Source organism: Arvicola amphibius, chromosome 4 (assembly GCF_903992535.2).
Source record: "Arvicola amphibius chromosome 4, mArvAmp1.2, whole genome shotgun sequence".
Lineage (NCBI taxonomy): Eukaryota > Metazoa > Chordata > Mammalia > Rodentia > Cricetidae > Arvicola > Arvicola amphibius.
Window position 1 is genome coordinate 83552398 of NC_052050.1, and position 24040 is coordinate 83576437.

The 24040-nt window shown below is 44.7% G+C and overlaps 1 protein-coding gene across 6 annotated transcripts in view; it reads left to right on the plus strand.

Moving 5' to 3' along the window:
* Positions 1-24040, plus strand: part of Tenm2 (teneurin transmembrane protein 2) — a 961804-nt gene that overhangs the window by 656049 nt on the left and 281715 nt on the right. For 5 of the 6 annotated variants that reach the window (XM_038326022.1, XM_038326023.1, XM_038326024.1 and 2 more), the window contains one exon: positions 8801-9035. In XM_038326022.1, coding sequence (XP_038181950.1) covers positions 8801-9035 — 235 coding nt within the window. The remainder of the gene's footprint in view (positions 1-8800; positions 9036-24040) is intronic. The other variant, XM_038326028.1, reaches the window with a different exon arrangement.

Sequence of the window (24040 nt, forward strand, 5' to 3'; positions counted from 1 at the left end):
GACTGGGTACCCAAGCCAAGTTTCTCCTTCCCCTGTCTTCCACAAGTCCCTGCCTGTACCCAACTGGGCTTGGACTGGGCAGCAATGGTCCTATTCTTTCAACATGCCCATGCCCATCCACTAGAACAAAGCACATGCTTCTTCTTAAACCCTCAGCATCCCTTTGACTCTCCAGGAGCCGCGACAGGCCCTATCCGAAAAGTATTAACAGTCTCAAGGGCCCTGCCATAAAGAACCTGCTTTAGAGGAGGCCATTTCATCTCTTAGGGGAAAGGTACTGTAGGTTGTGAAAGTTGTATCCATCTGAGACCTAATCCTGACGGACTCCTGACGGACTCCAACGGGGCTCTGCCACAAACAAGATACCAGACAGACATCATGGTTTACAAACCAGAGGCAATCTTCATTCTCATGTAATGTCTGGTAAAAGCAAATTTATAGGGCAAAAAAGAAGATTTGATTTTTCCAGAGACTCCCTGAGGGGAAAAGGGATGGAAGGGAGCAACAGGGAAAGAGGGATTGCTAAGGGGTGTTCTGAAATTAGACACCAGAGTTGTTGTACATCTTAGTAAATGTACTGAAGAAATACAGACATTTAAAAGGAGTCTGTATTATTATAGCTTAGTTAGGCTATTTGGAAGCAAAAAGATAACCAGGCAGAACAAGGAATAAACATCCCAAAACAAGGCCAGAGGGGTTCAAGGTCACCTTTTCCCCTATCCTGCTACCTCTCTGTTACAGGACCTCCCTGGAAATAGCTACGAGGAAAATTAAAGAAAGGCTTGCCACTGAGTCCAATAGTCAATGCTGAGAGATCCCTGATCCCGCTCCAATGACGCTTTCCAAATATAACCCCCTAGGGACTCTGATATCCATTCCCCACTTCAACCAGCACTAACTCTATCAGACACCGTGTCCCCCTACTGGGCATGTGAAATAGGAGAGACAGACCCCATTCCTGGAGTAATTCATGTGGCAGGGTGGGACACGGGAGAGCCCCAAGAGAATATAAAGCCATGCACTGGGGTTTCTAACTAAGATGTATTCAGTGTGAAAAGCCACCTCCCATAATCAGCATAGATATGTCACAGTTCGTGACAGATTATGGGGGAAGACTTACGTCACTGAACCAACCTGCCCCTCAGTTGCCTTACCCTTAAAGTAGAGATCAGTGCCCACTTTCAGACAATTGTGTTGAGATGGGACTATGTAAGAATCTCAGCACACAAGCCACACTTATTGAACATCTGCACCCCCTCCTTCTTAAAGACTGCAGTTGGCTCTCCAACCTTACTCACGCATGAGTAATGGGAGCGCTGATGAAGCTTTGCTTTCTAAGCCTGCGGATGATAGCTTCTCACGGCACCAACTCCCATGCTTCTGTTCCATGACGTTGATCTGTTGACGCAGAGCACAAACGCACTCATCTTGGTTTTTACCTCTGAGGTCATAGATTTCAGGTATTCATTTCCTATACATGTGCACAGCCCCTGCCTTCCCTGGTCCCCTGCTCAGGCTGAGGGAGCCCTTCCAGCAAGGTTATCACCCTTCATATGGGACAGCGTGTCCCCCATGCAGAGAGGCACTAACCAAAGTTGGTGCTGGGAACCTGAAAAGCTTACTTCATTCTTCCTTCCGCCCCCTCCTCCCTTTGAAGAGCTGTAGCCCCAGCTTGCAGCACCGGTGTACAGGGTCCACACAGTAATGCTAATGGTTTTGCCTGCCCTGGAAAGGCAGGAGGACCACACACATGGGTCAGGAATAGAAAATACATGTCCATTCTTAAGGGGTAAATCATTCAGCAAATGCTAACGCGAGGAAGGAGGGGGCAAGCTCAGCACCCCAAATACCCTATATTTAGAGACAAATCAGGAAATCTCTTGGCAAACACAGGAGGAGGCTGGATTTGGATGATCCCACCATCCATCTGTCCCTAGGGGGTTGGCGGAGTGCCGTAGGTCAGAACAGGGCAGGACGAGCCAGGACAGAGCTTGCCCTTGGTCCTGCCTCTGTAGACATAATTGCTGCTCATCACTCAGACCAGGGATGGAGCCCAGAGCCGGAGGACTGGGAGGGAGCTTTGGGGAGAGCACAAAAGGAGTGTGCTCTGCGACTTGGTGGTTCTGTCCTATTTCTCCTGATACAAGCTGCAGGGAGACGCAGTGCAGAAGGTGGGGGGGGGGGAGGTTCTCTCCAAAGTCTCACAGATTGGACTGCCATTTAGGCGTGTATGCACACAAACTGAGTCAAGCTAGAAGTTCCTTCTGTATGGCTAGGTACACAGCATCAGAGCTGGGCTCTAGTCCCTTGCCTTGTAAATGTGCTCCAGCCTTATGACCCATTGTGCATGCCTGGGACAGGAAGAAAACCTGGAATCAGATGACTTCTGTGATTGCTTACTAAGCTGTGTGACTGTGGGTATATGGCTTAGCTGCTCTGAGCCTCCCTCGCTATATCTGTAGCGCAGCGATGATGTGTTATATACCCTACAACAGTGAGTCGCCATACAATGGAATCATGTATGTCTAGTATCTGGCTCAGCACCAACACAAGGGGGCCTTAATTCACAGCAACCTCAATCAATGTGATCATTTTGTTGTCAGTAGCAACACTTGTTTTGAATATGGAAATGAGTCGTTCCAAGTCCCAAGTCAGAGCTACAGTCTTGGGACTGTCTGTCACAGCCAGGGGCCATGCCACTTTCATAGGCTGCTCATTTACAGGCTGTATTTAAAGTCAACAGGGCCTGGGCTTAGGAGTTTTGCCTCTGTGAATTCACTAGGTACCTCCCTCTAAGATCTGCCAGCTCAAAGAGCCAGGCAATGAGGCCAGAGTCCCAGGAAGTGCTCTTAATTTTCCAGAGAGCCCAAGCTTCTGTGGTTTCTATTGCCATTGTCAGTATTACTGGTTATATGAAATCTATCATAAGTATTTATCATAATATGGATTAGTAGCTTGCTAATGCCAAGAATGGGGTTACGTTACTTATTTTATTGTATTGTTGTGGTGGGGGTTGCCAGAGGACAACTTACAGAAATCAATCCTCTCCTTCAACGATATGGATCCTAGGACTTGAATTCAGGTCATCACGGTTGGCTGCTGAACCATCTTGCTGGTCCAAGGCTCCAATTGACAGTATCTCATATAATTTTCTTAATGGTCTTATAAGAGAGGGAAGCTCATGATGCCCATTCTACAGATAAAGACACAGGCTTGGAAATGCAGACTGAAGCTTTCAGTGGCTAGCTATGTATCTAGCACATGAACAAACAGACTCAAGGCCCACGGCCAGCACAGTTGTCTTCCAGTTCAATCCACTCTCCTTTCTTAGTCCTAACCGTAGGCTGTTGTTCTTTGAAATCTTCACCCTCATTTCCCTGGCTCCCATACAGGGTCAAAACGAACAGTGTCCTGTGCCAATTCGCATCCACCAAACACTCCAAAGTCTGCCAAGACCGTCCCTACTTCTAGCATCTTCACGTTGTTGTCAGGATTCAGCATGCTCAGAAGAGGTGGATGTGTACAAGGCAGAGGGTTCTTAGTTAATTTATCATGCCAGGGTCTGAGGGGATGCAATACTCAAGATGAACCGTGGGCATGTCAGCACCAGAATGAGCGATCTATCAGCACTTAAGCAGGCCCCTACTTCCCGATTTTTTTTTCTTGCGTGCACTTTATCATCCTTTTTAATCACCAAGAAAAATTGGTACTTACTATAGGGCAAGACAAGGCTGTCTTCATTGGTCCCTGCCCTCCCACACCTCCATACCCTCTCCCTGGGCAGGAACAGTCCCAGCCTGAAGGCCTCCCTCGACTGTTTATATAAGCAGAGTACAGTAACAATAGCCAATCAGTAACCATTTACTTCCTTAGTTTACCTAGCCTTAAAAAAATTCTTCCTTCATGGTATCTGAAGTGTGGGTTGCTGCTTGCCTCCACATGTGTTTGGGCAGCTTTGCCAAAGTCAACAAATGAGGGAACAGATGTGCCAAGACTTCAGTCGGTAGAGACAGCCTGGAACTAACAGGACTCAGAGAAGGGCTGCTTTCTTCTTCATCATTCAACCCAGAAGCACTTAGGGCAATGCAAAGAGCTGCTGTGTGTGTCCCAGTCAACCAATGACAAGTGTCCCATGAAAAGTCTAAACTGCAGCAGCCCGGGCTACGCTGCCACAGAGCAGACAGCGATAGTTTACACATATGGGAAGCATTGCTCCTGAAAACCCATTTAGGTTTCCTAGGCCATTCATCTTCTTTAGTTCTTGATAAGGACCCACTACAACGGTTCCTTTTTCCTATGGTGAATGGTCATGCAGAACCTAAAACTGACTTCTGGGTCTCATTGTTCATGATGATGATAATAATGATAATGATGATGGTGATACATCTACTTTTGAGACAGAGTCTTTCTATGTAGCCCAGGCTAAGCCTTCCAGGGTCTCAGCCTAAGCTCATCAGGTACCTTATAACTCGTCAGCACAAAGCTTCAGTAACAGTTGCCTTTTGCCCATGAAGGGCACACTCAGCAGGCTGCCACTCTATAAGCACTCACCAGATAGAGTGATTTGTATTTAAATTATATTATTGTGTAATCTTGCACCCATGTTCTAGAAGAGGCATCAATAATATGGACAACCAGCTAACCCAATAAATGTAACCTAAGAGTGGATGTCATGGTTCTCCTAGAAGGCTGGTTTCCTCTGTGTTTCATCCTAGAGCAGAGCTGCCCATCACTTTAGAGAAGGGCTTCTTCTGTACTTGAGTGTCCTGAAAATCAGGAAAGCATGCTGACAGTCATTGTTTGAATCTTAGCAAATGGAAAACCTTCCCAGGCAGCAAATCCCAGAATGTCCATGATGAACGCTGGTGACTACAGAAGATGCCTTGGACTCATCAGAGGGACATTTGCCACAGCAATCACAAGGTGCCCAGGTCAAACTGAGAGTCACCAAAACAGCAGAATGAAGAATCAGAAACAAGGGACAGCAAAGGCCACTGCTGTATTAGATGATTGCTAGGGTTGATGGCCCACTAGAGAAACCGCTGAGAGCATGCACCTCTAACCAGTTGTTGCAATAGAAGAAGCACTCATTTCGATTCTGAGTTTTGTTTCAGAAGTCTAGAGTCCTACGACACATTCGAATTTTCGTAATATTCACATTGTCGGTCACTGACCTGGAATCATTGACCAGCAGAGCTGAAGTCTGGATTGCTTGAAATCTGTGTTCCTTTTCAGCTTCAGTTTCTCTTACCCATCATCTTCCAACCCAGAAAGAACCGAAGTGTTCTCGACGCATGAGCTTGTAGCTTGACAGGCCATCGGGTAGCACGTTCAATGTCTTTGTCCTTTCTCACATCCACAGTGATCTTAGAGGGTCATGACTGCTGCGTTCCACCCTTTGGCACATGAGTAAAACTGAGAATTTGAGGATTAAAAGGGAGTAGCATGCTCCGCTTTCTGCAACTAAAAGGCAGTAGGCTCAGCCTCAAATCTAATTCTCCAGATTGTTCTCCCTTGCCCTCCAACTCAATGCCCATCCCACCCATTGTCTCATCACTGTGTCCCCTGGTGGTGGCATAACCTCTCTGTGCATTATCATTATTTTTTGATCTTGTGCACCTAGCTGAAAATATGGCCCCTGATAGATGGATACATGAGCAACTCCGGTCAACATTGTGGACGTGAGCACCAGTAGCAAGAATTTTTCATCAGGGAGGTGCCAGATGATTTTTGTTTTCATTGTTATCAATAGTCTCCTTGCAGTGAACTAACATATTGCTTCACAGGAGGGTAAAGCGAATGAAGAACTGAGTGTTCTTTCAGCTTTCCCTACTCTTATTTCTCTGGGTTTTTTTTTCCCCAGAAAGTTTGAAGCCTTCCTTTCAGGTAAACAGAATAGACTCTTGACCTTTCTTCCAATTAATATGGATGCTCATTGCCTAGCGTCTTTGGATCATACCATGTAGCAGCCAAACTCATTCTCCCCTTGCCCCAGACATCACCCCCTGGAGACCTCACACACACACACACACACATATACAACCACAGGAATTCCACCCACTCCTGACACAGATAGACAGTGAAGCAAAGGCCACACAGCTAGAAGAGGCAAGCTTTGCTGGGGTGAGCAGACAGGAAGCAGGATGGGCTGGGAACTCTTTCAGGGAATTACATTCCTCACTTGGCCTCTTTGTACTCGGAGAGAGTGTGTGGTCCAGAGTGCTGGGGGTGGGAGCCAGGGGCAGAGGAAGACAGAAAGTTAGAGCTCGGAGCAGGGAGAGTGGATTCTCACCTGCGCACCTCATCTTCCCCAGGCAAGTCTCTTAATTGCCTAACTAATGGGGAATAATGATACCACTTGGATGGGAGTTGAGAGGGGGGGGGAGAAAGGCATGAGAATTCATTAACCCTGTGTGAGGGGCTGGAGAGTGCTTCTGAGAGACCATTATTACATCATTTTGCCCCTTTCCCACCTCTCCCCACTAATAGGAGACAGATAAATGCTAAATAACGACGTAATAATACATTACTAGTCAGACAACAATGCCGGCATATGTAATAGCCTGCTACAGCTATGAAACTCCACCAAAGATGTATTTAAAGTGTCACCGCTGCCTAATGTAAAACATGAATTACAGGTTCATTTAGAGGACACGATTTAAAATCTATACAACCGTACCTTGGCATTTCCCACTGGGTTTTAGCTTTAGTTGTCTTTTTTTTCTGAACATTAGAAAAAAAATTCCCAAGTAATTTCAACCCAGAGATACTAACTTCAAGGAGCAGTTTCCTTCTACCCTTCCCCTTTCTGTTTTCGTCGGTGGCAGCGGCTCCAAACCTAGTATCTTTTTGACATGTTGTCTTTCCCGTGGAATGCTTCACAGGAACCCCAGAATGTAGATTACACCTTTTGGAGATGTAGCCTGGCCACATAAGGAGACAAGTAGTTGAAATTTGTGTCAAATTGCTTGTTTAAATGACTTGAGCCAACTTCTTAGAGCCAGGACGGCAGGGGCTGGGGATTTTCAAAGTTGGCAGGGGCCAAAATGACAAGGCTCAGCAGTCACCTGGTGAGCTGCCAACACTGACTGGAGGCTTCAAAAAAAATAGACTTTCTCAAGTACATGAATTAAAACTCATGTTTCAACATCTATTAAAAGGAAATTATAGGCTTACATCGCAAGAGTAAACCACTTTTGCTTTGGTTATGTTTAAAATACCGCATTGTGCCCACAGAGAATCGGTGGCTATGAAAACCTTAGACAGGGACCTTTCCAGTGACAGAGATCTCATGTGAGCATTTTCCCAGCAAGAAGAGGGGCTTTTGGTATTTGCAAGATGGGATGTGATTTGGAGCCAGGATCATGATTTCAAAATATCTCCCTTAACCCTCTGCAGACTCTGTCCTGGGGTCATCTCATAGTGGAAAGGAGCTCTCAACCTAATAGAGAGGGCTGGCAGTCTCTCAAAAAAAAAAAGGAAGGAAGAAAAAGAAAGCATATACCCACACATATATGTTTTTATACCTATTCATGTATTTACTTATTTGTTTTGAGTTGTTGGCTTCTTAAAAACCCAGGAAACTTCATCCAAAAGTACAGCTCTTCAGGGTCCCCTACCCAGCTAAGAGACATGTTTGCCTTAAGCCATGGTAACACTGACCTGGAGTCTCTGAAGAACACTTCCAACTACTCTAGTTCAATCCTATCCACTTTCCTACCTAGTCGCTACCATGATTTCAATGCAAAGTCACTCCCCGCCCCGTGTACACACGCGTGTGCGTGTGTGCATGTGTGTGCGTGTGCGTGTGCGTGTGTGTGTGTGTGTGTGTGTGTGTGTATTCCATACCTCTGGTATCACTTCTTCCCATCCACCTTGTTTGAGACAGTGTCTTTTGATGTGCACTGCTATATATGTTAGGCTCACTGCCCTGAGACTTTCTGGGAATTCCCATTCCACTGCCTCCCATCTCACCGTAGAAAGGCTATAGTTGGATGGGCACTATTGTGCCTGGCTTTACATGTGTTCTGGGAATCCAAATCTAGATCCTTATGCTTACACAGCAAGCACTTCACCCACTGAGCCAGCTCCCTGGCCCAGTAACCATGTTTGATTGACACACAACAATTGTATGGAGTGACGTTTCAATGCACTGTGTAGTGATCAAATCCAGGCAGTTAGCATCCCTGCCGCCCGAAACATTGCACTTCTCTGCGATGAAACATTCAAGAGACCATCCTGTAGTGGGAAATATACTTTATTGTTGACTATAATGGCTCTACTATTGTAGCAGAACCCCAAAGCTTGGTCTTCCGATGTAACTCTCTGTGCCCTCCCACCTGTACAGCCTCTTGCAACCACTATTGTATCTTCCATTTCTACAAGAATAGCTGGATTTGTTTGTTGTTTGTCATAGAGAACCTGGGCCTTTAAATTTTTACCAAGAAATGGAATTAAAAACTGGTCACAAACCAAAGCAGCCTTGAGAATATTGTCGTTTCCATTGCAATTATCAGATAATTCCAGGGACCCTCCTTCCCTTATCCAGTTGGTTTTTCTAGCCTCGACCCTCTGTGCTCTTTAAGTGATGCATATCAATAAATACAAATCAAAGCACAGTATTTGTTTGTGACTGATAACCTTGGAATGTTCTAGGCAGCCCCACCTGTAACCTCTGGTCTGTGGTTTGCAGTCACTAGGGACGTGGGGCCTTTGGCTGTAAACCCCACCCCACAGGTACAGAGCTCCGGAGACTGCAGTCTGCAGGTTCTGATGGCTGTTTCTCCTCCCTCTCTTCCAGGCCCTCCGAACCACCACAGCCAGTCAACTCTGAGGCCCCCGTTGCCGCCTCCTCACAACCACACGCTGTCCCATCACCACCCGTCGGCCAACTCCCTCAACAGGAACTCACTGACTAACCGGCGGAGCCAAATCCACGCCCCAGCTCCAGCGCCCAATGACCTGGCCACCACACCGGAGTCCGTTCAGCTTCAGGACAGCTGGGTGCTGAACAGTAACGTGCCACTGGAGACTCGGTAAGGTCCTTCCCCCCACTCTAAGTCACCCGAGTCACCTGGCCCTGGGTGGCTCTGAGTTCTTGTAGGAGGGACATTGTCAAGCATAAGGAGACGAGTGTAATGCCACCTTGTCCCTTGGTAATTTGGACCCTGGACAGTAGGTTGATCAGTATTTCTTTGTTCACATGTGTCCCCTTTTAATGCTTGTTTACTTTCTTATACAGCTTTTGTGTACCCAACTAATAGAATTAGCATAACATAGTTTTACTCAAAGGCTCATGGGAAACGTGCTTATAAGGGTATATTGACTGAATGCGGCTGATAAATTATGCATTTGGCCTTTCTTGAAGTAATAAATGAAGACTCATTTGAAATTAAGTGTTTGGGGAGACCTTGAAAACAATCCCCGATTCCAGACTGACAGAAGTCTAATTTTAATTTATATTTCATCCAACCTGCTGGCCCACATTACTCCCTCCTGTACACACTAACAGCTTGATGGCTCTGGGGCAAACAGGGATGTGGAAAAAAACAAACAGCAAAATGGGGAGGTAGTTGTATTGGGAAGGGAGAATCCAGAAATTATCTCCAGGTCTGGCTCGGGGTTTGTTTTTTCTCTGCTTCTGTCCCTTACCCGCTTTCCCTTCTGGTCTTCTGAAAACCCTGCATTCCTCAGTAGGCTTAAAGAAGATCCTAGGGACACAGTGTGGTAGACAAGACAACAGACGGGGAAAGCCATGAGAACATTGGTCTATGATGCGCAGAGCCTTGTGGCTCCATCCCCAGACGCCTTCTTGGTTTGTGCACTCCAGTTGTTTGCTTTCCCCGAAAGAGCTACCAACGTACCCATTTGTATGGGCTCTGCAGGAAATTCTCAAGACAGTTTTAAACTTTAATCATTTAGGTTTGAAGAAGACAAATAATCCACAGTGTCTCTGGTTATGGCTGGTGGATTTTCTGCACACAGCTGGAAGCAACTGAGACAGCAGTAACATCTGGAGTTGTTGCTCACCTAGGGCGTTTCTCAAGTATAAAGAGCAAGATCTTGAGCACTGGTAGACGGGGCACCCTGGCTCCTGTGCTTACACTGCACTTCCATTTCATTTTCTGGCAATTAACTCATGGTTTTCATCTATGTCTTCAGCCCTAATCTTTAAAGAGTAAAAGATGTCGAGGCATAAGAGTGCTATCCATGGATTATACAGGATAGAGAGTTATTACCGTCTGCACTAATATGACAATCCTAAGAGCTACGGCAGAGGCTACTGGTCAACCAAGCTAGATGAAATTTTTCTGTTTTGTCTCCTGGTGTTTATGAGCCACTCTGGAGTTTGTGATCAGTCTCTTTTTATGTTAGTAGATGACTATATATGAGAAATAGTTTTTGGGTAGAAAGAGATAAGAGAGAACAGGGAGAAGGATGTGTGACTGCCTGATTGCCATTGGTATTAAGCTTTATTGTGCATTTCCTGTGTACACGAATATGTATTTTTCTATGTGCATTAATACATTCCAACTTTATCTTAGTGGAGTCATAAAGCCATCCAACAAGGTCTGAAGGGGTGATTGTTATTTCTTCTTCAGAGATGTGGAATCTAGATGTAAAGGAACCTTTCTGCAGTAGTCTGTTATTTCCCAGGGGCGTGAATGTGAGAGAACCTGGTAGCGCCCTCGTGATGCCCCCACAATAAAGGTGGGAGATGTTTGTTTGGGTGGACAATCATAAGCCTGTGTCTTGTGTGCTAGATTGTCCAATTTACAGGGCCAGATCCACCAGCTGCTGCTTGGAAGTAATCTCCCCTTGGTTATAAGGACATATACAAAGGCATGTATGTGGAGTGCAGATAACCATGCACATAAAACATTCATATCATAAAAACATAAAATAAAAATATTCAAAAGGATACATATAAATATGCCTCCTAGCTGCTCATGAAATTGGTTGGTTTCCCAGGAGACTTGTTGTCAAGAACCACTTATAAGAAAAGATCCCCTTGTTGAGCACATGACCAAAAGGACCCGCAAAAGCAGTAGGTCACTTACCACTGTCTTGAGGTAAGCTCTCTCAGCACCTGCCCACTGCTCTCTAGCGTACTTCTACAGAGCCCTTGCACAAGTAGCATTTTCTCCTAGGACTGGGAGTCTTCCGTGATGTCCTTGGAAAAGGCAAGTTACAGACGAACTCTGCCTGTAGGCAGGATCTCCAAAACCTTGAAGTCTATCTGAAAAGAAAAGAGAGGTGAAAGCAGCACCTGGATGTTCTTTGTTCAGTGTGTTAGAGATCCAAAGATCAGAGACTGAGAATGTCTGTCCAGGGACTGGGAAGACTCCCAGAAATCAAGTCGGCTTCAGCCTTTGCAGATCTAAATGCAAAGAACTTGAATGCACGGGGAACTGCACACAAAAACTTTAGCATTAAGCCATAGTACTTTAAGGACCTGTGATATTCTGGCATGGAAGGGTAGCTCAGTGAATGAAGACTGACCTTGTATATGCAAGGCCGAGGTCAATCCTTAATACCGAAATAAACAAACAAGAGCCGGGGAGATGGCTCAGTTGGCACAATTACTGCACAAGCGTGAGGGTCAGAGTTGAAATCCCTCATGTTCCTGGGAAATGCCAGGCACAGTAGCACATAGCTGCAAGCCCAGTGCTGGAGCTGGGATGTGAGAGGAAGCAGGAAGACCTTGACACCCATTGACTAGTCAGCCCAGTTGACAATGCATCAATCCCAGGTCTCAAAAGCTAAGGCAGAGAGCAGTTAAGGAAAATACCCAAACATCAACACCTGGCCTCCACCACAATTGCATGCACAGCCACAAATGTGCATGCACACACACACACATACACATACACAACAAATAAAATTAAACAGATAGCATGAATCTGTACAGCATATAATTTCAACATATCTGTGGTTTCGCTGGCCCAACCTTAAAAAAGGAAAGCAGAAGGGAAAGGAAGTTTTACACAGAAACAAGCCTATTTATTCTTTTGAAAGCAATGTTAATTTTCTCTCTTGTTATCAGATGGGTTCTGAATTCCCAAGAGCAATTGTTAGATACTGAGTAGGTCATGAATAAACTGTACTCATCCCTCTTTAAGGTCTCACGCAACCCAAAGGAGGGGTTAGGCGAACAGAAAGCCCACTACATATAATAATAGATAATGGAAGTGTGAAAGTCAGAGAGATTGTCACCAAAACAAAGTTTCACAGCTTACAAGCGACCAGATCTGCCTTTGGAGAGGTAAGGGTCTACCAAGTAGAAAAATAGAGACCATCCAAGCCCAACTGTAGATCATTTGTTCCCATGGCCACCATTTTTCTATATTGTCGTTAACAACTGAGAGCTAAATGAACTCACTCATTTTAAATGCTGAAAAGGTGAGATCTAGGAAGCATCATTTTCTTACCCTTGGGGGTATGATAGCAGGTGTGGGAGTCCTTTGTAGGGATGCAATGCCCCTGCAAGGATCATCACACCTCATCAATACCAAATAAGACTCAGAAAATCATGTCCTAGAGAAAGAACCACTAAAGGCAAGCTGTCCCAGAGACCCATTGTGAGGTAGTCGCTAATTGAGAGCACAAAATGGAAATTCACCAGCAGCTCCATGACCAGCCCTCATTCATTCCAACTTCTCGAGTGATAGACGAGCTCCATACTTTGGAGGTAATGAACAGGCATCCTGCCATCCCTAGAGATGCTCAGCCAAATCCCAGTGTTATTTTTTTTAAACCAGTGGGGACAGGCCCCTGCCTCTCTGCATTGTATGTTGCTGTCCCTACCCGGCTTAAAGAGACCTGTAAAGTCTTCATTGAACCATATGATTGTTTTGTAGTTTGTCTTACAACATACAGATTTGGAAGTGCTGATTACAGAGTCATAGAAATATAAAACATGGAAAATAGAACCAGGGCGAAAGAGGTGGGTCCGGCAGTAAAGGGTTTGCTATGCGAGCCTAAATACCTGAGTTCATGTGAGAGGCAAGCCTGGCAGCATGCGCTTGTAATTCTGCCACTGGAGAAACAGAGGGACAGACAGATCCCTGGAGCCCAATGGCCAACTGGTCTAGCCATATTCAAAAACTCCAGGTTCAGTGAAGGACTCTATCTCAAAAAAATAAGGTACAGAGTGACGGAGGAAAACACTCAACATCAACTACTGGATTACACACACACACACACACACACACACACACACACACACACAAATAAGAACTATCCACATGAGGCAATGAACACATAAAAGTCATGTACAGAGGGCTCTATGTAAATGTTAGTTCCATTAGAGCACAGCATGTAAATTTCACTATTGAAGGCAGTTTATGTAGGAGCTACATATAACAGGCAAGCATTCTACCAGTTGGATCATGCCCCCAATGCCACGAGCCACACTATAGCCCACAAAATCTAAGCACATAACAGAGGGCTTGAGTGCGAGCAGCTCGGACAGTAATCAGCACCCTCCATCTTCCTCCGAGATAGAATCAGGTCCCGGGGCTTCCTGCCTGCCGTCTCCCATCACCTGTCTATTCTCTGCAGAGAGGGCCGAGGTCAGGAATCTTCCTATTCGGCAGCTTCTTGGGAAGTGTCAGAAGTCAGCTTCTCTTGTCGAAACAGTAGCGGTATCTCAGTGACAGACTCTGACTTTCCCTCTGTGTTTTGCTGAGACAGGCTTCTCCAGATCTGTCTGTGTGGCAGGTGACCAAGGAGAATCCCTAAGCAGGGCAAAGCTTCCCAGATGCGGAAACTCAGGAAATCCTGATTTTAACCATCCGCATCATCAAGTTATAAGCAAGTGGGCAAGTTGATTTTCAAGATGGCCATTCATTATTCATTCTGGAAATGTCTATGAGGATACCTACTACGTGTCAGCCAGTAAGAGCTTCTCTCTCTCTCTCTCTCTCTCTCTCTCATCTCCTCTCTCTCTCTCCTCTCTCTCTCTCTCTCTCTCTCTCCTCTCTCTCTCTCTCCTCTCTCTTCTCTCTCGCTCTCTCACTCACTCTCTCTCACTGACTCGCTCTCTCCCTCTCTTTCACACACACACACACACACACACACACACACACAGCAAGCCTTGCCCTGACAGAAATTCTAAACAGGATGAAACAGAGCACCAACAAATGCAAAAACAAATGTCTCTCCAAAAGTGAAAGTGGCAAGTGAGAGGTAGAGAGAAGTCAGACCCATGATAAATGGGTATCAGTGAGGCTTAGAGAGAATTCTAGGGCTCAGAAGATTGGCTTAGGGGTTAAAAGCGTTACCCATACAAGTCACACAGCCTGATCCTTGGAACCTACCAACAAGCCAGACATAGTAACAAGCATCTATAATCCCAGCATGCCTGTGGGAAATGAGAGGAACAAGTTAATCTCCAGATGCTCATGAGCCAGCTAACCTATTTTACACCGTGGTGAAGGAAACTGTGTCCCAAAACAAGGTAGAGAGATGAGGAAAGACTCTTGAAGGTTACCCTCACACACACACACACACACACAGAGAGAGAGAGAGAGAGAGAGAGAGAGAGAGAGAGAGAGAGAGAGAGAGAGAGAGAGAGAGTGATCAGAAGACAGAAAGAGAGAAGGAAAGAGACTGGGTGTGAAGAGAAGAAGAGAGTTGGCGAGAGCACTAGAGTGTCAAGAAAAGAAAATGGGGTAGAAAAGAAGGCAAAGACAGGATGAACAGGGCTTTGGACTATGATAAAGATTCGGGATGTTCACCCAAAGCAAAATGAAAAGCCACCAAAGCAATGTAAGCAAGAGAATAAAAATAAAATAATAATAATAATAAAAAGATGTGGCCGTGGACTACTGGTTCCATGGAAAGAAACCATTGTTAAGGGGAAAGCCAGTGGCTTTGCTTAGGGCCCCCCGCCCCCCTGCAGTGACCGCTCTAGGTGGAGGAGATCACCCAGGTGGAATCAGCGATGAGTGCTTCCTCATGTGCAGAACTGAGGGCTGAGTTTGTGTTCTGACTCAGGAGCTTGGTGCATCATGGCTATCATTCCCTAAATAAGGAACACATTTTTTTTTTTTTGCGGCAGAATGCAGAAGTTCATGAAATCAAGAAAATTATGTACAGATATTTTTTTTTTTTTTGATTTTTCGAGACAGGGTTTCTCTGTGGTTTTGGAGCCTGTCCTGGAACTAGCTCTTGTAGACCAGGCTGGTCTCGAACTCACAGAGATCCGCCTGCCTCTGCCTCCTGAGTGCTAGGATTAAAGGCGTGCGCCACCACCGCCCGGCATGTACAGATATTAATACTACTGGTCAGCCACTTGGAACTTTCAGCAACAGGAAGTCACCCATTTACAAATACCAGCTAGGCTGGCGTACTCACAGCTCAGGGGAATTGTCCATTTTCCCCTCTCTTTAAAAAACTGTGGAAATTATGTTAAATTTATTCTACAGTATCATATAGGTCTTGAGTAACAACTTCTCTTTTTCAGATTTTTTTTTTTTGCTTTCCATTTAGCTTTACACATATGCCATTTAGTCCCTTAAGGACTTCATAAGGGATTTGTTACTATTCCTATTTAAAATTAAGGGAGCATTGGAGTGAGCAGGGCAGGAGGACCACAAGTCTGTGGTCATCCTGGGTTACACAGAGAGACTGTTGGATTGAATGGATGGATGCTAATTAAATTAGTGAGAACTGAAACTCAGGATAGGAAGTTGTACATCACCCAACAGCAAATGGCAAAGTTGGGATCTGAACTTGTGACTACCTGACTCCAAATGCCATGTTTTAGCCATCATGATGTTTGGAACTAGACAAGGAGGGGAATGGAAACTATTCTTATCCTGATAGAAAATTAATAGATAGTGATGGTGAAATTGATGTATTATGAATGACATAAGATGCAAAACGATCTATGTATATTACTGGATATATATATGTATATATATATATACATATATATATATACATATATATATATATGTATATATATATATGAGTGTTTGTCAACATCATAAGCTGGGTGTGACCTAAGGTGTCCTTTGCAGCATCTTGGGGTATGGGGTATTAAGTTTCTTTGTCTTCCGGAAAAGCTGTTAAACTATACATTCAGTGGCCTGAGAGCTCTTACCAAGAGTAGAGTTTTCTTTCTCCCCATTGCAGCTGCAAGCCCAGCCTCCTCTGATACCCAAACCCAAGACGACTTTGAATTCCTATTTTACTTTTCTCTGGTGCCTTCATGTTTGTGGCTCTGCACTAATATAGGTCACTAATTTCTTTGTCCTTTGGAACTTAAGGGTCTGTCCCTCTTTTCAGGGCCCCATAATGGCCATTTGTCTTGGTTCCCTTTATGATTTTGTCAACACCAGGAATTGCTATCAACCTGACATGATGAAATTGAGGCCTCTCTGCATGCTGGGGGCAGTAGCATGGGCTGCAAGAAAGCCCAATTCCAAGCAAGGCTTTGTGCTATATTCTAGCTTCACAATGTTTAATGTTTTTCATCCCAAGTAGAACTTTGCCACATGGGTAAGAAGCAGCATCACGGCTACAGGTGCAATGGCTGTTCATTTGGTCAGCCTGAGAGCATCGTTGGTACCCTTTCAGCAGGAAGCCGGGGCAGAGGCTCGGATGGAGAGCTACCCTCACCGAGTTTGATAAGCGACATTGAAGGAGTGGTACCCTAGGACCAGAAAATCACATACTTTTTGTCTCCCAAAGTCATCCTGGCCTAATTTGGGTATTTTGTTAGTAGTGCATATTTGGTTACTGGGATGCAAGACCTTTTAGTAAATATTTTTCTCACAGAGAAGCAGAAAGACTGTTGAAGCGTCCCTACCATGCTGAGCCCAAACTCCTTCTCAGATGGATTTTTTTACCAAAGGATTAATTGTCTGACAGCGTCACTGACAAGCTTGATCTTAGGAATATTAAACCAAGGTAACCTGTTTGCTTTTTTCTTCCTCCTTTTTTTTTTTTTGTCCCTAATGTTTTCAGCTAAGGTTTAAAAGTGGAATTCGTTCCTAGCGAGCCAAATGCATTGGAGCGCTTTTCAAATCAATAGGCGGCTTGATTCTCCATATTGCTAAACATTACGCCCCTCTAAATTCTCATCAGAGGCAACATGGAAATTAATGAGACCTTTAGGTTAGCCTTTCAAGCTCGGCCTTATTTTATAGCTTTACCTTGCCTTTTTGACACCATGATCCCGCCTGGCCACCAGCAGCATTTCACGTCGCTGTGCACTTTAATTTTGCTGTTTTGTTAGTCTTCCTTGGAAACTGGCAGCTTATTAATCTCAATAACAGAGCTGCTCAATAGGCAAGCTTACTAGTGAGAAGCCAGGCTATGTCTTTCTTGTTCTCCTTACCTTTGTCAGATGGAAGCAAGGGTTCTTGGATAACAGGGGTAAGAGTGCTGGGTAGAGAGAAAGCTAGTTTTTTGGGGGGCAGAGGGGAATCTCATACCCCACATCCCTTTCTGACAATAGGCAGGAAAATAAAGAGCACCTCATCTAATCCACTGCTCTGCAATTTATGGCTTGTGGTGTTAAACACACTCAGACCCATTAATAAGAAAATAAATAAGGTGTCGTGGCATGTGTGCAAATTACAAGGTGCATTAAGAAGGGCGCAAGCATTACATCTTACTCAAGAACCCTCTAGCCTACTTTTGGCATGGTTTGCAAACTTGGAAGGCAGAGGTATCCGAGGAGAAGCTGCCTTTTTAGAATTCGGCCTCTTCTGTAAAATTAAAAAGTGCTAAGTTGATGAAAGCTTTGCAGACTAGAACGTCTTGCTTGCCAGTTGCCAGGGCGAAGCCTATGGGTACAAAGAAATTTTTATAAAACTCTGTCCCTCTACAGCTCGTGCCTTGGGGACCCAATTAAGGATGGAGGCCACCTCGTGGTCGTGCCTTGGAAGAACAAGACTCTGCCCTGAGTCTGTGTAAATGTTGAAGAGTCTTGGGTTAAATTCACAGATGGAAAAAAAACCCAAATATTTCCAACTCTCTCTCTCTGTGCTCTTTCACCCACTCAGCTAATATCAACTGTCACTCCCTTGGGGCATTTCCTGAAGTCTTCCCCTGGGGTGTTTTATCTGGCTCCGATGGGGAAAGTATGTGAAAGCAAGAGTCTTTTTCTAATTCTGACTCCCTGAAGATGCTTTTCTTCTCACAGAAGCCACAGAAGGCATGTGTGGTTCTCCCAGGCAGAGGAAATAGGCTCCGCAACTTTGTTGAGGGTTCCTTTGATTTACTAGCTAGCTTCACTCACACCTTCCTGAGTTGGGATCTTGTGTCCTTAGGATTGCGATCCATCACCAGGTACTGGCCCATCATCCCCAACCGGCGCTGTATACTCTAGCGGAGTAGATGAATGTATTTAGGAAAGTCTCCTCGGGTAGCTTCATTGCCTCCAAGCCCACTGATCAATTTCCAGTTCTTTTCTTAGTCCTGTTTGTGAATTATCCCAGTGCTAAAGACAAAGGTTCGCCTTTGAACTTGTTAGGAATTTTTAAATCACTTAGAGGATTATTCCTAGCTCATAGTAACTAATTAGGGGACAGTAAACATCCTCCCCAGGTTTCTGTCATCGACAATTCAATCATGTGTGCATAAATTTAATTTATCAAATTATTTAAATGGTTATCAGAAATCCTGCTAAGTTCTCGTAATGACTTTTTCATTTCCCACCAGCCTAGCTGCTGTACCTGGGAACACACATTGGGGGCATGGGAGACTCAGTTAAGCCTTGGGTGGGCCGTGGAGGAAAGCAGTTCTGCGTCTAGCCCCACCTTCCCCCACTCAGTAAAATGGAAGGAGAAGCTTCCAGGTTCCTGCGACTGCTGTGTGAACATATGCATTCTGGGCACTCAGGTCCTCGTGTTAGGGGATCTTCCTTCTCAGTGTGTCCCACAGCAGGACGCTGACGACACCAAGTTCAACCTTCCAGCTTCCGCACACTGTCCACATAAGAAGAGGGGCCCTGCTGGAACGCGTCCTGCCTCCAAAATCACTGGACATTTCGGGGCTGTTTTTTTCCAACAGACTCCTGTCTGAAATGTCTCATTTGTGCTGAGCATTGGCTTCAGTGCTTTATATCAGTCGCGTGAGACAAAGCTCCATGGGGCAGATGTCCTTGTCTCCTGTCAGCAGAGCAGACAAATGAAACGTAAGGCACAAGGTCTAGGAAAAAGAGACAAGGTCCTTGGCAGACTTGGAATCAAGCGCTTATACTTGGATATCAGGCATCCGCCTTAGCCTGATTTTACTGTGTTTCTGAACAGGGCGCTTCTAGAGGACCCCATTTGCTGACATCATTACAGGGCCTGTGAGTTATGTGGTTATAGTTTAGGAACCTCATTGGAAAGAGGCTCTTCTTTTTAGCCATTTGTTTTACGTCTTTCTTTATGACAGGGACTCATTCTGTAGGCTAAACCGGTCTGGAACTCGGTTTCCAGAGTGCTGCAATTACAACATGGGTCACTACCACTACTACTAGCGATTTCTAATTTTCAAGTGCACTGTCTTGGCAGAGGCCCGTGGAACCCAGCAGGGATCGCACTTAGCACTACTGACCCATTTTTCCCACCAGACTTAGAGGACAGACCACAGCGGTTGGCGAGGCAGAATCAGATGCCCACACAGGACCTGAGAGAGAAAGGATAGCTAGCATATAACCCATAGTCAAATGTCACGCCAGTAAGAGAATGTGAAAGAGAAAGCGTCAGACAGAAGCTTGAGATGAACCCAAATCAAACTCAGCACTACCAAGCAATCTCTTCTTATAGCCTGAGTGTAATTATTTCTCCTCTGGGTAGAGAGTATAGTGGCCAGGGTGGGAGGTGGAGGAATTTCAGGGCACTGAGTTGTCTCACTTGCTTGGGCACAGAAGGAGGTTTGCTCTGAGTCCGATGGAAGAGAGAGAGTAAGTTCCACTGACTGACTCCCTCGCACCCACTTCTGATGCATCACCCTCTCTGGTTCACTTCTCAAACATCCCATGACTTTACCTTTGAGTTCACTGTGGCTACTTCATGCATTTTAACTTTTATTAGTCTCCTGATGTCTCTTTTAAGCTATCATCGTCTCTCCTGCAAAAGTGCTTAGATTCCACATTCTCTAATTAAAACATGCTCACTTATTGTCTTCCTAACCAGTGCTCTTTATGGGGACTCGTGATGAGAAAGTTAACTCAAAGCTTCTCGATGCACTTCCCACCTCCTGGAAATGGCAGGAGAAGTGGTTTTACCTATAGGAAATTGAATAACTTGGAAGAATTTTTGGTTTTGCTTTTTAATAAAACCATGAATGGGAGCTATTTAACTCCATGCTTCCATGCTCATGATATTCTTGGTAATGTGTTTGATCCTGCTTGTGAAAATCTTGAGTAGGATGTTTTGCAGAGAGCAGTCAGCTCCCTAATGGATCATAATAGATGCAACATCAAAACAGTTCCATGTTTAATTAGATAAAAACTCCCGTCATAAAATGCAATGTGGCCTAATGTTACCAGTGGTGTTCCTTAGTGATTATATCTCTGCGAATTAATTCAGAATTACTAGAAGTGGCGAGGCTAAGTGTAGTATGGGGTAAGAAAGCACACTTGAACTCTCCAAAATTTTCAAGGTAATAGTGTGTTCGTGATGGTGGCAGGTGGGCAAAAGAAGGAAGGGAGGTCCCACTCAGTATGTGCCCAAGTTACTTGGATCTCTGAATTGTCTTCACCACTCCCCTGGCATTTAAAAACACAAAAGCAATACTAAGATGGGATCCTCCTCGGGTACATCGTCAAAATTGTATGTCGTTCCATTCAGAGGAAAGGGTGAAGTTCTTCATGGAGCTAAAGCCAACAGACTATCATAAACAAAAAGGGGAAGAGAGAGATTAGTAGTAGGAAATGGAAATGGGATGAAGGTGGAGAAGAGGATCAGAATGGAGAAGGGGATGAAAATAGGGAAGATGATGGGATTGGAGATGAGATGAAGGAGACGAGGACGGCAATGGAGGTGGTAGGAGGGGTTTGGAAGACTGAGAAGATAGAAATAGGACTGTGCCAACTATAGGGACAGGAGCAGAGGTGAGAATTGATAAACCAGGGATGGCAATGACGATGCGGGTGTAGATAGGATAGAGATTGGGATAAAAATGGTGCTCTTCCCAAACCTATAACTATTTCCTCCATTATGGTGGACTTAGGTTCCTATAAATCACACAGAATTTTTTTATCTCTACTTCCTCTGCAAAACAAAGGTCAAGAATTTAAAGCAAAAAAAAAAAAAATGAAAGCATCATCACTATAAAATTTTCAGTTACTTTATTACAAAATGTAGATATTCTTTTAGTAGAAAATATTCAATTATTGGAAAGATGGGACATGCCTAGAAGTAACCTCTGCTTCTCAATTTCTATTTCCAAGAAAATACCACTTGAAGGCTTATTACTTCAAGCTTCCAAAGATGTTTATGAATGTCTAAGCATATATTTTAATAGAAATGGAGCCATATACATTCCACTTAGTAAGTTTCATTTTAACTTAATGAGATATTGTGGAAATCTTGTCAGGTAATTTCATGTAGACCTACTTCATTCCTTTTTTTAAGGTCTCTGTAATGTCCCATAATGCCATAATTTATTTAACCAATGTCTTCTTGATGGACACTTAGATTGCTTTTAGATTTGTGCTATTACAAACAGAACTGCGGTGAGAAGTCTTGTCTGTGTACCTTTCTTTGCATACTTATATGATTATGTTCAAAAGTTAAATTCCAGGAACTGAAATTGCTAGATCAAAGGGTATGGGTAATATGCATTTTGAAGTTCGGTAGACTGTGCCAAATTGTGCCCATCTCAATTCAGATGTTATGGTCTTTCTCTAATCACCTACTTCTCTGATGGACTGAAAATAAGAATCCCCAAATTTATGGAGTAAAAGTATAGGGAGGAGAGAGGGGTTTTTGTCTGAAGGAATATACCCTCCTTTCTCTCTGCTTTCGTTTTGGATTTTTAGTGAGGCAAATTGAACCCAGGGCCTCCTACTTGCTGGGCAAGCTCTCTTTTCGCACTCCAAGCCCATGCTACCCCTCCTTACTTTCCATGCAAAGCATTTGAAGAGGCATCATTGAGGCAAAGTCTGACTTAGGGTCTTCCCTTAGTCCTAACCCTTAACCAGCAGCTGGGCCGCAGTGTGGCCCTTGTGAATCCACACGTACCTTTGCTGCCTCCTGTTTTCTCATTCATAATGCGACAGTGTTTTAAATTTGTCCCCTCTCCTCATCTGCTGTGCTCCTATCTACCTGCTGAGGCTACTATAAGAATGTCTAAGAGAGCTGACCTGGTCAAGTTTCTACAGCCCCGAGAGAAATCCCTGGTGCAGCAGTGTGACTTTTCAAGCCATTACAAGAGAGTGTGTGATCAAGGGCTGGACAATCCAGAAAAAAAAAAAAAAAAGAATGGCCTCTTTTGTGGGACTCAGTCTAAAAGATGCCTCGGGCCAAACTTATATAATTATTTTGTCTGAAACTCTGATTTTATTCTAAGTAAGAATTTTTTTTTTAAATATCCCACCTAACATTGGTAATCTCATTATCAGAGATGTACATAAGACTTTGGCTTAATTCAGCCAACATTTTGGAGGTCCTGTGAGTGACCAAGCATGTTAAAGTACACTAGGAGTCCACTGAAAAGCACATGCCCTCTCTTGCTGTGAGTTAAAGCTAGTGGGGAAAGGCAAGAAAAAAAGATTGTTCATATTGAAATGGATGCCATTTCTAAAGGCTCTGTGGGGGGTCATTGGTAGTGAAGGCACACACAGGCAGCTACCCAGGGAAGCCTGGCTGGAGAGAAGAGTGTCTGTCTTTCACTTTGTTTGGAGAGTAGGAGTCTCTCCACCTAAAAGGCATCTCAGGCCAGAAAACACAGCATCTGGATAGGATGGAGCAAGTCTTAGGAGATCATGCTACAGAGACTTCAAGGCCACATCTGAGGCTCAGACACACTCTTATCAGGCAGTGAGGCTGGTGTCTGGCAGTCAGAGTCACTGGGAGGAGAAAATTCCATTGACACCTAGAAAGGAAGCAAGCAATAGAATTAGTTCAGCTAATCAGGAATCCCATATCTAACAAAGGCAGATAGAGGGAAGGAATGGAAAAGAGGGAGGAAAAATGAAGAATATAGCAAGAAAGCGAGGTTTAAAGCAGGCAGTGCGTGGGATTCATGAGTAATTATCTCCGTAACAGCAATGGCTAACAATTACGTTGAGGGCCCACTCATTGTCAAGCACATGCTAAGCCCCACTTAATCCCCTCGATGTCTCTAAATATTTGCATTGAAGCAAACGAAGATAGAACAATACCAAAGGCTACACAGGTTACAGGCAGGCTCCGAACACCGTGTATTACCACCAGTTACCCATTAGCCACTGCTCTACTCCGCCTCCCGGAGACAGCAGGTGTTGTCCATGCCTGCCGCAGACCTGGTCTCACTACCCTTTCCCAGTTCCTCACCTTGCTGCCCTAAAACACAGACATTGTAGACACTGCTTTTCACCTAACCGCTTCACCCCCTTCTCTTGCAAAACCTAAGAGTTAGAAAGAACCCCGGTTCAAGTACAAATCTCTGCGCTATCAGGAGAAACAAATTCCCCCTCCACCAGCCTTGCCTTTAAGTTTTTACTTAATTCAACCTCTTGCAAAGAAAATGCCCGCAGGCAAGCACCTGCCTCTTCGCCTCCCATCCCACCTTGCTGTCAGGTGGCTTTCAATCCACCATGCCAGAGCGTGTCCACCCGCATCTTCATCAAGATTTCCAAGGTACTTAAGGCAAACGTGCACGACAATTCTCCTTGACACTTGAATTTTTAAGAAGCCTCGCCCTGGAATCTAGGAAACCTAGCTCGAAAGAAGCCAGAGATCTTTTCAAGGAAGCCACGTTTCCGCAGCCTCTTCCTTGCTGCTTGTCTTGTGGCGAGGGTACTGCAGGATCCACCTGAAAGTGTATGAGGCACCCTGGCCAGATTTACATGCTGATGCTAAATGATGGTTGCCTTATTTAATGGCAT